This window comes from Coffea arabica, chromosome 7c (assembly GCF_036785885.1).
Source record: "Coffea arabica cultivar ET-39 chromosome 7c, Coffea Arabica ET-39 HiFi, whole genome shotgun sequence".
NCBI classification, from domain to species: Eukaryota; Viridiplantae; Streptophyta; class Magnoliopsida; order Gentianales; family Rubiaceae; genus Coffea; species Coffea arabica.
In genome coordinates, this window is record NC_092322.1 from 39,678,474 (window position 1) to 39,693,090 (window position 14,617).

General features: G+C 34.5%; 2 protein-coding genes across 6 annotated transcripts in view; one reads left to right on the forward strand and one right to left on the reverse strand.

Moving 5' to 3' along the window:
* Positions 1 to 2,316, forward strand: part of LOC113699133 (uncharacterized) — a 38,672-nt gene extending 36,356 nt beyond the window's left edge. For all 5 annotated transcript variants that reach the window (XM_072056821.1, XM_072056823.1, XM_027219257.2 and 2 more), the window contains 3 exons: positions 263 to 363; positions 666 to 711; positions 2,084 to 2,316. In XM_072056821.1, the coding sequence (XP_071912922.1) occupies positions 263 to 363; positions 666 to 711; positions 2,084 to 2,131 (195 nt within the window). In that variant the 3' untranslated portion in view covers positions 2,132 to 2,316. The remainder of the gene's footprint in view (positions 1 to 262; positions 364 to 665; positions 712 to 2,083) is intronic.
* A 10,668-nt stretch (positions 2,317 to 12,984) lies between these two features.
* Positions 12,985 to 13,871, reverse strand: LOC140010713 (uncharacterized). Its single transcript, XM_072058034.1, has 2 exons — positions 13,499 to 13,871; positions 12,985 to 13,361 (listed from the first exon to the last, which is right to left on the reverse strand). The coding sequence occupies exons 1-2, from the start codon at positions 13,869 to 13,871 to the stop codon at positions 12,985 to 12,987; spliced, it is 750 nt and encodes a 249-aa protein (XP_071914135.1).
* Positions 13,872 to 14,617: the final 746 nt, after the last annotated feature.

The window sequence follows — 14,617 nt, forward strand, 5'->3', positions numbered from 1 at the left end:
ACTGTAAAATTGTCCAACTGTTGAAATTCTTATATGGCTCTAAAATTATATGCTCTAAAAAACTAATTTTAATGATTTTTTTGTCTGATGCATATCTTTTACTATTTATGAATTTAACAAACATAATTTAAGATACAAAACTTTTCAGATGTGATTCTTTGTGCCATTCTTTTTCTTTTTCAAGTAATAGAGCTATATTCTCTAGCTTGGCATTTTCCCCCTCATCTGTTTAAGTGATTTATGGTTTCATTTTTATTGTCAGGTCTCTATTCCGTGTGGTAGTCCAACAGAATTCTCAATAATTGATGGTCAGGGAATTGAGCGCCTCTTGAGGTCAGAAAACAGTTCAAACGATATAAGCAGGTGCGTTATCAATTATTTGGATGATAGCCGCCGTTGTGTGAGAATGGGTAGCTACTTACTTGAAAGATAAAGATGTAATTACCACCTGAAGTAATCTTGTCGGACTAGAAATGTCTAGTTACTACATTGGATGTAATCAGCAGATGAAATTTTGCTAATTTATCTGAAAATTCTTGTGCAACTAAATGATGGATTGAATTCTTTTTCAAAATTTAAAGTGGTTAAAAGGTATCGGGAGGAATGGGTTCATGTATGTGATCCAACCATTTGTTTGAAATTTTGCATCTGCTTCTGTTTTGCAGTTCAAGGGATACCATTGTCCTCATCCTGAGATTATTTGTCATAAGGGTATGGCTTCTTAACTTGCCACTTTTTTAATTTAAGGTTGATTATTTTAAGTTCTTCTTTAAGTAGCATCAATTTGTACCCAAAAATTACTTTTCTATTCCTTACGCCCCATTGGCTATAAATGTTGACACAAAAATGTATCAATTACCCAGAAAGTTGTCGGGAAAGTTGCAAATGATTTTCTTTAACTTTGATTATAGTTCTTCTTTGATGTTAATTTCTTGTAATTAACCCCTCTCATATTCGCAAATTGAGGAGTGAAAGTGATGAAACGGCCATAAGTTAGTTGGATAAGTATTTGTCATCTCTGAAGCTTAAGGAGAAATCTAAGGGATCACTTACAAGAAAGAAGAAATTCTAATCTTAAGGGAGCTGTCTGTGGTGATGCCTAGGGTCTTGAGATGGTTCAAGTGTCCTAGCCAATTATATCTCGAAGTTTAATGCTTTTCAGAGTATGATGTCTTAAGTGGAAATTTTGGCCTTTTGTTTGGTTGCCGGAGATTTTTGGTTATCATGGAGTCTTTCTGAGTTATTTGATTTTATTAGGAAACTAGTTGGAGTTGTCATTGGAAAGTTCTAGAACAGTTTTACTTGTCTTCTGCTTACGTATTATATTAGGAAATAGGAATTCTTTTTATCTCTTTTTTTTTAATGAAAAGTTTTACAGGTCTTTGTTTAGTAGTTTTGTTTTTTTCCCTCAAGATTTCCCTAGTCCCCCGTCTTCTTGGCCTCTTCTTTCCCTGGTTACTGTTCCCCATTACTGCTTATGGCCTGGAAACAATCTCAACTTCCTCCAAAACCTCCTCTGCTAGTGCTAGCAGGCGAGATGAGTCGTATTTTGTCCTACATCTAGAACTTGCATGCAGCATTTTTTTTAAAAAAAAATATTCGTTAACCATGCATGACAATATAATTGTAGCTTCTATGACACATGAACTAGAAATACATTTGGTTGTTTCTTAAAGTAGTTCTTGTTTTTGCAAATACTGCTGTAATTGAGTGGTTAAAAATGGTAATCTTGAAATGATTGAGGAATCGATAATTTTGGAAATTGGTATCGTCAAATAAATATAAATCTGGAATTTTGTAAACACAATACGTACTGCTCTTGAGAAAGGCGTTTGGCATAATTATCAAAACGTGGGGAATAAACAAGGGTTTTTATTGCTCTGTTGTGGTATAGTGTCACCTGCTGAAGGATTTTTGTAGTTTGATTATTTTGGTTGACACACAATTAGAAAGTGCGCTCGTAGATGGATCGAATTCTATGCTTGTTTGTGAAATGTTGTGCAGTGCTAGTTCCAAGTCCCTTGCCTGTTTTGCAAAAAGAGGGGCCTCTAAAATTTATCCCTTTCCATGCATGGTCTTGCAGGCTATTGAAAGGAAGAAAGGTAAAAAGAGAGGTCTCTTCTTCAAGTGAAGGAGTATTGTTCCTCCGTTGGGGCAGATGTGTGATAGAGCATTCTAAATTATTGGTTGGAGAGATGGTGATATAGCAAATTGTAATCGTATATAGCATCTTTGAGCTGGACTTTGTAGTTCAATTTTCACAACTTTTGGAATACTTTTGGGTCTTACGTATAAAGCCTATCAAATTTTGGCCCATGAGTCTACTCTTCAAGATTTCATTGTTCTCCTTAGAAAGAAGATGCCTTTCCCTCTCTGGCAAAGTAGATTGACAAATTCTGCACCATTCGCCATAAAAAAAGGCATATTGTGCTTAATCTAAAATGACTTGGACATCAAGAGAATAACATGTGGATTAGGTTTATTGATGTCCAGATAAATAGTCCATAAATACATTGTTGAAAACAGTTGGGCTTAATAACAAGTATGTTGAGATCTCCGACAGCTAGGTTTGAAAGCAGATTAAAAAAAAAAGGGGGGGGGGGGGGGGTTTGGTGGCCTCTGGAATAAGAGAATGGAGCCGAACTTGATGAGTTGTTTTACAAGTAAATATGGTTACAATTGATTGAAGTTGTTTTTCAAAATAGAAGAGGAATTCCTTTTAATGGTTTTACTGATTCCAATTGTGACCTAGATCCTAATTTACTTAATCCTTATATCATTAGAGAATGGAACAGTCACAGTTGCCTTTTGCTCCTGAATTCTAAGACTCATCAATCCCTTTTCCCCTCTAGATCCTAGGTCACACGGATTTCATCTCTCTCGATGGCTTAAAAGACTGAATTTTGTTATGGCAAAATTAACCAAAGGGGGTAGAACGTACAAGCCCTTTCTTTACCTTCTTCTCTTGGCCATAGTTAGTTGTGAATATTGGTGCTTGGAAAAGTCAGTGGTTTAATTTTGATTCGGGTATCTATTAATGATCTCTGTATTTTGGGTTTAGCTGAAACTAGGACAGAATTCCCAAAATTGAGAAAATCTTAAAAGCATGAATTATCTCAAGGCTTATGCCATAATAACAATAGTTAACACCACTCCAATGTTAGGATTTTTGGTTTTAGGGATTCTTGCAAGGCAGATGTCCAAATTATCACATCTTCTATTTAACTCATTCCTTATCTGTATAACTCTTAAGGCTTCTCTAAAAGCTTCAACCTCATGACATTTTTATCAGATTGTTTTGGTGGCATCAATAAAAACTAAGATATTAAGATTTTTCAACCACTAGGTTGAAGATAAAAGGCTTTTTTAAATGTTATGTTAGAAGAGTGGGATGGCGTAATTGAAAGTAACCAAATGTTTATGTTTATTCAAAAACCGATAACAAAAAAGGCCAAAGTTAAAACAGAGAGACCTTTAGAATTAGTCAAGTCAAAATCAACAAGTTACCACATAAGTTTGCTTCTATTCAACCCTTTTTGATAATCCACTAAATGTTGACTTGTAGCTTCAAGTATGTTCCACTATTGTGGAGCTTAACAACTTGTTGGCAAGACAAGAGGTTGAAGTTCAACAAAAGCCAAAAAACCTTTGGTTCAACTTGGAGATATTGGTAATAATGGTTTCTTCCCTACGTCCTTGGTTATTTGTGGAAGTATAAATAAAATTTTTAGTTTGAACATTGAGTTGTTGGTTTAGAGACTCAAAATTAATCTAAATGCTCACTTATTAGCGAATACATTCTGCACTTAATCAAAAAGGATTATGTCTTTTTTTTTTTTTTAAATTTGTACAAAGAAGCGACAGGATTTAAGATTGGAAAGGGGAATTATGCCATTTTATAATTTATTTCAGTTCAATTAGACCCAAGTGCTGGTGTTTAGATTAATATGGAGCTAAACTCGTGCTTAAAAAATTCAGGTGCTCGATTGAGTTTGATGGCAAGCCGTAGAATTGGAGTTAGAGTTATGTAAATGCAACTTAAGCTCAACGATCAACGCTTAACTTCATTAGGTTCATTTGCAATTTAAGTCATCCTATTGAATAAACAAAATAAAATACTATTGAGTGATTAATCAATTAGTTAGTTGGCAAGTTAAGTTAATGAATTTGTTCAAATTAATAAGTTAGTTGGCAAGTGACTTGTCTAAAATTATCTCTATATATTCCAATGAATCTTGAACGGAGTACTCACAACTATAAATGAGCCTCATTATTTCCAAAATGAAAAAGAGAGAAAGAAATGAATGAATGAATCTTGACTCCAAATATTCTTCTCAATTCTTGGCTAGTATCCAGTAAAATTGGTACCATGGCTAAGGAACTCATCCTAAAATCAGAAAATTTTGAGTATTTTTTCGACTACACAATATGGCCAATAATATTATTGGTGGTCCTCCAATTCCCATATTCTCCATTGAGCACTATGACCACTGGTACGTGAAAATAAGAAAAAAGTTTAGACCACAAGAGTTGTGGTAATATGTAGATAATGGTTACAAAAAATCCAAAGGTGAAGAAGGTCTTACCAATCAAGAGCTAAAGATACTTAAGGAACATGGGAAGAAGGATGCAAAAACTCTTTCATACATTTAGTAAGTTGTGTGTATGGATATCTTTTCAATAATCATGAGAGTCAAACAAGCCAAGGAAGCATGGGAGATTCTACAAAAGGAGTTCCAAGGGAATCTTAAAGTAAAAAATGTTACTCTACAAACTCTTAGAAGAGATCTTGAAAATTTGAAGATGGGTTACAATATAAAGATTACCAAAATTGTAAATGAAATGAAGACATTTGGTGAAGAAATTAATGACAATAGATTTGTTGAGAAGATTCTTTTAGTTTACCCCCAAAATTTGATCCAATGCTGTCCATAATTGAAAAGACAAAAGGTATTTCTTCAATGAGTATTCAAGAGTTGATGGGATCCTTGAAAGCTCTTAAGTGAAGGATGGGTAGACATGCTGAAAAATCTATCGAAAATGCTTTCCAAGCAAAGCTGAATTTTAACCCCAATACCAATAAAGGAGAGCCATCTTGTAGCTACTAAAGAGGTGAAGACTCACAAAGAGGTGGTACATATAGCCCTAGAAGAGGTAGAGGCAGAAATTCAAGAGGAAAAGGAAGTAACAACATTCAAACATTCAAAGAGCTTTTAGTGTAAAAAATTCACTGCCTTACAGCTATTATGGGAAGAAAAATCAACTTAAAAGAAGACTGTTGGCACAAAAATAAATTAAAATGCTATAATTGCAGAGATTTGGCTATATCAAGAAGGATTACATATTTACGACCAATCAACCAGCACAATTTTTAAAAGAGAGGCAAGGTGAAAGAAACTTATTCTATGCTCATCATATGGCCTCCGAAATCAAGAATGATGTGTGTACCTTGACAATGGCTACAGCAATCACAAGACAAGTGATGAATTCCTTTATGTTGACTTGGATGAATCTGTAAAGATTGAAATGAAGATGGAAAATGAATTCATAGCTCAAGCACAAGGATTGGGAACCATTGGAGTCAATCCGAACAAGGTACAAAGTTTATTCGTGATTTTTTATTTGTTCTTGATTTAGAACAAAATTGATTGAGTCTTGGATAGTTTTTTGAGCATAAATATGCAATTAACTTTGTTAATTATGAATGTTCTATCTATGACAAAAAGGATGCTAGACAACATGTTATGAAAATCCAAGCGCAAACCAATTGAAATTTTTTGGTCAACTTCAATTATAGTAGAAATCAAGCCTTAAAAGCACATCTGAATGAAGATTCATGGTTGTGGCATAAGAGATTTGGTCAGTTGAATTTTCATAGCTTTAAGGTGTTTCAACAATAGGGGATGACATATGGCTTACTAAGGATTGAGGAAAAGCATGAAGTTTGTGAAGGTTGTGCACTTGGAGAACAACATTGGTAACCATTTCCTAAAGTAGTTACATGGTGAGCCAAGAAGATTTTGGAGTTGGTCATACGAATGTTTGTGGACTTATGAGAACAACTTCTCATAGAGGTAATAAGTATTTCATCGTTTTTATTGATGATTTTTCAAGAATGATTTGGGTTTATTTCATGAAAGAAAAATCTGAAGTATTTTCAATTTTTAAGAAGTCCAAAAGCCTTGTTGAAAAACAAAAGTGGCCATTACATTAAGATGTTGTGGAGTCATCGTAGCTAGGAATATACCTCAAATGCATTCCAAGAATTTTGCGAAGATGAAAACTTGGAAAAGTAGCTAACCATTGGTTACGCAATTGAAAAGAAAGAACCAAACCATGATGGAGGCGAAATCTATGTTGCGTGCTGAAAACTTGCCAAAGAAAATTTGGATTGAAGCTATTTATACAGCTATACATTTGCTCAATAGAAGTCCTACAAAGACCATGTGGAATCAAACTCCAATTGAAGTATAGAGTGGAATGAAGCCTTTGGTGAAACACTTGAAAGATTTTGGAAGCATTTGCTATGCTCAGATTCCAAACGAAAAGAGGTACAAGCTTGATGAAGTGAAAAATGTATTTTTTGTTGATTATAGTTCCTAGTCTAAAGTTTATAGAATGTTTGATTTGAATATTAACAAAATTATTATTAGTCGAGATGTTTTATTTGATGAAAATGATGTTTGGAATTGGGATGAGAAAAAAATTGCATAGCAGGTTGTTTGAAATCATGAAAATGAAGAAAATTCAACAAATGTAGAAGAAAGTGAAATAACCATTCAACTTCATCAAGCAGTCCACCTTCATCTCCAAATTCATGCTCGAATTCTCCAAGTTCAATGCCAAAAAAAATGAGGAGTTTGAATGATATTTATGCAAGATGTAACTTTTACATTATTGAAGCAAAAAATTTTGAAGAAGCATATGAAGAAAAAGATTGGAGGATGGCAATAGAAGAGGAGGTTCGTGCAATTGAAAAGAACAAAACTTGGAAGTTAGTTGAGAAGCCACAAGACAAGGAGATCATTGGTGTCAAGTGGATTTACAAAGTCAAACTAAATCGGGATGGCTTAATCCTAAAGAAGAAGGTAAGACTTGTTGCAGAAGGTTATTCATAGTAGTATGGGATTGACTACAATAAAACTTTTTTACTGATTGCAAGATTTGATACAATTATAACTCTTATTGCCATGGCAACCCAAAAAGGTTGGAATCTCTACCAACTTGATATCAAATCTACATTTTTGAATGGAAAATTGAAGGAAGAGATGTATGTTTAACAACCTCAAAACTTTATGAAAGAAGGAGAAGAACATGAAGTGTACAAGTTGAGAAAAGCATTGTATGAGTTGAAACAAGCTCCTAGGACTTGGTATGCCCAATTGATTCTTACTTCATGGAGCAAGGATTCGAGAAGAGCAAAAGTGATTTATTTTACACAAATAACAATAAGAAAATGATTGCTGATTTTAAGAAAGATATGATGAAAAGATATAAAATGAATGATATGGGATTGCCATAGCATTTTCTTGACATGGAAATTTATCAATATGATGATAGAGTCTTTATTTGCCAAAACAAGCTGCAAATGTTTTTGTGAAGTTTGGCATTGCTGATTGCAAACCTATAACCACTCCACTTGTTGTGAGTGAAAAGGTCGTTAAAGAAAATGGAGTAAAAAAAAGTTGATTCTACTTTGTATAAAGTTTGGCAGAAAATTTGCTTTATTTCACAGTTATAATGTTGGATATCATGTTTGCTTCAAGTTTATTATCAAGATTTATGCACAATCCTAATCAATTACATCTTAGAGCAATCAAGAAGATGGTGAAGTTGAGTTGAAATTTTGCAAGAATGAAGACCAAATTGTAGATATCTCTATCAATGCACTTCCAAAAAACAAGTTTAATTGTTTTCAAAAGAGGTTTGGAGTTCAAGAAAAACACAGTAAGGGGCAATATGTTTAGTAATGTGTTTAATTAATTAGTTAGTTGGTAAGTCAAGTTAATGAGTTAGGGGGCACGTGACTTGTTTAGAATTATCTTTATGCATTCCAATGAGTCTAGAATGATCTACTCGCAACTATAAACTAAATAAGCCTTGTAAGTTCCAAAATGAATAAGTGAAAAAGAAATAAATAAATGATTCTTGACTCCAAATATTCTTCTCAATTCTTGGCTAATATTCAACAAAAAACCACTAACTAATAAAATGTCTCCAAGAAAGATAATAAAGGTTTTTCAATTATAGTTAATGTCACTCATATCTTATTATAGTGTCATTCTATCATTAATAACATGATTAGTGTATTTAAAATCAACAAAAAATTAAATATTTAGGTTCCTGAAGGCAGAAGGATTGGTTGAGTGGATTGTTTGCACGTCAGCCAAGTGCGAATTGAATTATATTTATAGGGTTTTGTTGTTCTCTTTCCTTTAAATACTTTATTTGCACTTTGCATATGAATAGGCAGTAACTAAGGATACTTCACATATTATTTGATATGAACTCCGTCAAAACTTGTATGTGATTGGCCCAAGATCTACATCCTATAAAATCAAAATTGGGAGGGTGGTATGACCCTCGACTCTACAAATCGCCGTAGTTGCGAATCTATTTATACTATCTCAACTCACAAAACAAATAAGAGAACCAAGGTTTGAAATTCAAGGGACATGATGGATGGTATCCTCAACCCATCCCGCACACTAGTGAAGAATCTTGATACAATCACAACCCAACATCTAGCACATGATGTAAACCTCGGAATAGAAGGATAGAACGGTGCCACAATTCAAACGTGGTCTTTGAATTGATAAGCCATAACTCTTGAGAAGAAGACACAGCTAACTTGTAACAGGAAGAGGAATGACGAAAATCTTAATTCCCATTAATTAGATGGTCAAAAGCCCTTTACAATGTAGAGAGTCGCAGTTTAAACAGAAAACATAAAAAACCCTACTCTAACACAAGTCCAAACTGGACAGGGATTACATTATTTATTTCTACTAAACAAACAAAGCTAATTATCTAAAGCCCATTAAGCTCAACGAAGTTAGCCATTTTATTCACTAAACATAATAGAAAGAAACTTAAATTATTGCTCAAATTGATGCTAGGATTGATGCCTGTATTTTGTATCACTATCTATTGTTATTTTGATCATTATTGAAAGGGAAAAATCTACAAAACCTCCTTGAGTTTTAGGTAAACCAGGAAGTCTCATTTTGTCCTCCAAAAATATTCGCAAAAACGTTGTGATTCATCTCCCAAGTACACTCAAGTTTACTAGTTTCTTTTGAAACTCTATTGAATACATATTGTTTATCTCTTTCTTTTTTTGGTTGGTTCCATTACATGTGGTGCCATGGTAGTTTTGAAGTTCAAACGTAAAAAGAGTGAAATCTCAAAAAGTTTTTCTTGGAATGAGCCAGCTTTAATACATCCTAAATCCAAATTTGATCAGTATTTAGGTGATCTCTCTACAGTGTACTTTTGATGAACTTTTACACCTACATAATTGTTGAGTTTGTTGAGTGATAATAAAGACTTATGGTTTTGTCATCCATAAGTTATATGACTATTCACATTGTTGTTCATGTATAAAGTAAAGACCATTTGATCCATAAAGTTGGATAATGAGTAACTTATTTGAAATTATTAATAAAGTTATTTTATACTTGGTTAGAATGTATAGTACATTGTAATACATTTGTTACGTTATTTGTAATCTCATTACCCATTTTCATTTTGATGAGATCATATTATCTTTACCATAATTTCTTCTCCTTACCTATAAGCTAACTTTATTAGTTTTGTCGTCCAAGTAGAATAGGAAAAGAAATTAAGGCAGGATAATATGGTCTCATCAAAATAAAAATAAGATAGCGGGTAAATAATATAATAGAAGTGTAAATAACATCATCCATTCTATTAAGTATTTGAGAGTCGATCTAAATAGTAACTCCCCTCCTAACTAAATGAGGCATATATGAGGGCTATTATATGAATTCTTGTATGACCAAGTTTTAACTTTAATATGTTGCCGTTTGAAATTTGAAAAAAAAAAACACTTTTATTAGTGTTGGTCCACTAATTTTGTGGTTATTTTTTTTCAAAGTAGAATCACATGGTTGACCTGTAATTTACATTTAGACTATTGGACTGAAGAAGAAAGAAGCAAAGAAGAGAGAGTCAGCGCAGCAAATACAAAGTAGAAGATGGACCGAGTTTCTCGGGTTCTCAAGAAAGTGAAGAAGAGAAAAGATTCATGAAGAAGAAAAAAAGAAATTGAAGACAACCATTGTTAATAGCAACAGTAAATCAGCATTGATTTTCCATCACTTTCTTGCTTTTATTTTCAATACTTTCAATTCAAGAAATTTGTATTGTACCTAAGTATGGTTGCGTCTTACTGGGAGTTGGAAATTTTCTCATGCATAAGCCAGATCAATCGAAAAGTCTTAGTTTCTTATTGCTCGTAATGATTTATAAATTGTACAGATTTTAAGGACATGGTAATGGTCTTAAATCATAGTATTGTGTTCGTTTCCATATATTTGAATGAAGGGAATTGTTATTGACGCTTCTACTATTTTGACACTTTTATTAATTTTTTCTTAATCATGTGAAAAAAATGGAATTGACTTCCAATGGTATATTAAGAGAAGTGGTGAATTAGGAAAAAAATATATACTTTTTTTCTCTTAATTGAGAGAGAGGAGGGGGGCAGTTGCTCTTATTTTTATTTTAAGAGGGAAGAGAAGATGGATCCATTGTGTTCCATATCACTGTCAGAGCATTACCTCCACAAGACTGTAAGTTAGCATGAAACTCAAATGTTTGTTGTTTCCAATGTTGAATATACTTGCAAAGCTACTTCTAGTTGATATTTGGCTCAAATCAGTTCTTAGTGTTTCAGGAAACTAATTCATAATTTATGTTAGTGGTTGAGTACCCAATGTATCAATTTGCAGGAGTTAGGGGTTGACATGACTTACTCAGTTCTTGGCTTCTTGATTTGCTTAATGAAATTACGGCATCCATACCTCAGGCAATGTTCTGATTATGTGTAAAATGTGATGGTCGTATTAAACTCATTGATGTAGGGGATTGCTTGGCAACAGTTGGAGTCTATTCAATGGCATACCGAATTCTTATAAACTTGTAGTTTTTGATTCATTGTAACCTAATATGTTAAGCAATAATTTGCTTTATCTGATAAAGTTTGTGTGTGTAGGCAGTGGCAGAGCTAGAAAAAATTCTCAATGGGGGCAAAAACAACTCTAAAATTTTGTACTTAATTCTTTTCTAGTTTTTTAAGCAAAAAAAATATTCACCAACAAGTACAAATGATGCATGTATTCTATGAAAAACATAAAAAGACAAACTATTATTAATGTAATAATAATTTTATTTCAAAAAGCAAACTCAACCATTTACAATTGCTCACGATGAGTTTTCATATTTTGATAATTGTTTGCAACTTTCTCATTTTGAATTTTACGAAATATATTTTTCTTCAATGTAAGCAACCAAACAATCAGTAATCCAAGTGTCTCCCATTCAATTTCGTAACCGATTCTTTACTATATTCATAATTGAAAAAGCTCTTTCTATGGTAACTATAACAACACACAAAATCAAAGCCGACTTTAGGAGCATACAAACCAATGGATACACAAAACTTTAGGAAGCACACTTGAGATTATATCAAAATTCTATGGATACTACAGAAATTTAAGGGGACAGTGGGGGCCCCACCATAGACCGCCCGTGTGTAAGGTGTATTTACATGGAATCTTAGCTGTTTATATGGCGGTTTTGGAATTGTATACTCATCTCTAATTATTTGAATTAGGTAATACCAAGTGTATATATCAAGATCGAATGATTACTGTAACTGATATTCAGTGCTCTTGGTGCTGAAAATAATAGGAACCCAGCGAAATCTGATAGGGTGGAAGTTTACTAGGTTATTAGCTTCTTCAATCAAGAAATCCAAGAGATCTAAACTTGAGGAGAAACAACTGCTGCAGCTTACAAATAGATTATATATCGGTCTGCAAAAGCCCAATGTCACCCTAGATCATAAAATTACTTAAAAAAATACTGAATGAAGTACATGTGGACTACCACTGAATTAACCATACTGTAAGCTTGAGCTTGCAGGCATTTTCGCTACACCTGCAATAAACCTAGTTGATGATGCCATTTGTCTCTCACATCTTGGCTTCCAAATATCATATTTCTGCTTGTAACTGGTGGTGCCTGTGCATGAAGTAGATCTTGCATTACTTGTTGCTGCATTAGTGAATGTGTCTAACTGATAAATGGATAATCTTCAGGCTATGTTTCGACACTGAGAAACAGTGTTAGATAGCACGCAACAAGAGTTGCCATTAGGTGCAGTTACCCTGTTGAGCCTTGTGTCTTTTTTTGGGTCGAAACTATAGCTTTGTATTTCATTTCTAAATCTTTACAGTAAATGGACAAAGATCCAATCAAAAGGACAATAGTCGTACATATGTCAATGATGCATTAGCATCTAAAAGTGGGATTAACCCACTCTTCATCTACCCAAATGTTAAGAGCATGCATGCTCAGCTTAATGCTATCTACCTTCCCCGAATCCACAAAAGAGAAAGAGCACTGATGAAACAGATTACAAATGGACTTGATATCCTCAATAAGAGTAGCTACTCGCCAGTTGCTATACCTTGAATTCTTTATAGCTTCCACTAGTCTTTGATTGTCTAGCTCTACTGTGATTCTCCTCCATCCTTGGTTGGCCGCTTTTAGTAGAGCTAGTCTCACTGCTTCTGCTTGGTCTTGCACTAGGTTCCCCGACATTCTCTCTCTAAGTGCCCAGGTTCCTTGTAGTTGTCCCTCAATATCCCTTGCAGTGATTCCTATTCCCACTATTGACTGACTTTGATCTTGCTGAGTATGAATCTTGAGTAGCATTCTCCTTTCTCCTTCGATCTAATGTTGATCAGACCACTGATGCACTTCTGTTTCCTGAGTGATCATTCTTGGTTCCATTCCTTTGTTAACCTCCTCAAACTCCCTCCATTCTTTTAGAGCCTTTTCAATTATTTTGTGAGGCTCTCTTTCCTTTTGGTTGAATTCTCTTTCATTTCTAGCTTTCCAAATCTGCCAGAGGATATTAATGGTTACATTCACTTGATCTACCTCTCTTCTACTTTTCTGAGCATCCAGAATTACTAACCACCATTTCGTGAAGCATCCAGTCAGATGTTCCAACCCTTCCCACTGAACTGGCGCCATTTTCCATATTTCCTTTGCTTTCTTACATTGGAGCATCATATGTTCTATTGTTTCTTCCCTTTCTCCACAGCCTGCACACATTGGGTTCCCTTGCTTTGTTCGATTGAAGATCAGTTCCCTTATCGGGAGGGCACCGTGTCAGCATTTCCATATGAAAACCTTTAGCTTTTGACTAACTTCTGCTTCCATAGTACTTTCCAGGATTTACTTATGTTTCCTTCATAGCTTGTTCCTGCCTCCTTCCTTGTCATATAGTCCATCTGATTCTTTTCCTTCATCCATACCTTATAGCCTGACTGGACAGTGTATTGGCCATGCTGTGAGTGTTTCCAGTAGAAACTATCTTCTTTTCCTATTACACTGATTGGTATTCTCAGTATTTGCTCTGCATCTTGTGAATAGAAAGTTTTGAGAATTAGCACTCTATTCCAACTGTGATTGCTTATCAAGTCAGAAACCATCCTTAACTGGCATCCTTGTGGCTTGGCTACTGATGGTTTCCCATTTGGGCTATCTGGTATCCAATTATCTTCCCAAATCCTCGTGCTCTTCCCATTACCAATCTTTCTTATAGCTTCCATTTTTACTTCCTTCCTCACTGCTGAGATGCTTTGCCAGATCCAGGAGGCAGTTTTGGGCACTTTGCAGTTGAAAATTGTCTATTTGGGATAATATTTCTGTTTTAAGACTTTACTGATCAACAAATTTGGTTGTGTTACCAACTTCCAAACTTGCTAGGCCAGTAAGGCCTTATTGAAGACTTGCAGATCCTTGAATCCCATCCCACCTGCTTCTCTGTCCTGTATCATCTTCTTCCAACTAAGCCAATGCATCTTTTTCTTGCCATCTGTGTTTCCCCACTAGTAATCTGCCATTTTAGAGCTTATTTCTCTCCATAGCTTACTATTCAACCTGAAGCATGACATAGTGTAGGTGGGCATTGCCATTGCCACTGCTTTAAGCATAGTCTCCTTCCCTGTCTGGCTTAGTAGTTTGTTCTTCCACCCTTACAACTTCTTGTCTATCGAGCTCTTTATAAAGCCAAACACTTGTTCTTTGGACTTTGTAATGATCATTGGCAGACCAAGGTATTTTCCTTGTCCTACCTGCTACATTGCTTCCATCGCTTGACTGACTCCATTCCACACTCTTTGGTTTGTGTTTTTACTAAAAAATACTGAGGATTTATCGTTGTTAATTAGCTGCCCAGTCGCCTCTTCATAAACCTTGAGGACCTGCATTAGTTTCTTAGCTTCTTGGACTGTTGCCTTGCAAAACACTAGTGAGTTATCCGTGAAGAACAAGTGAGTGATTGCAGGTGCTCCTC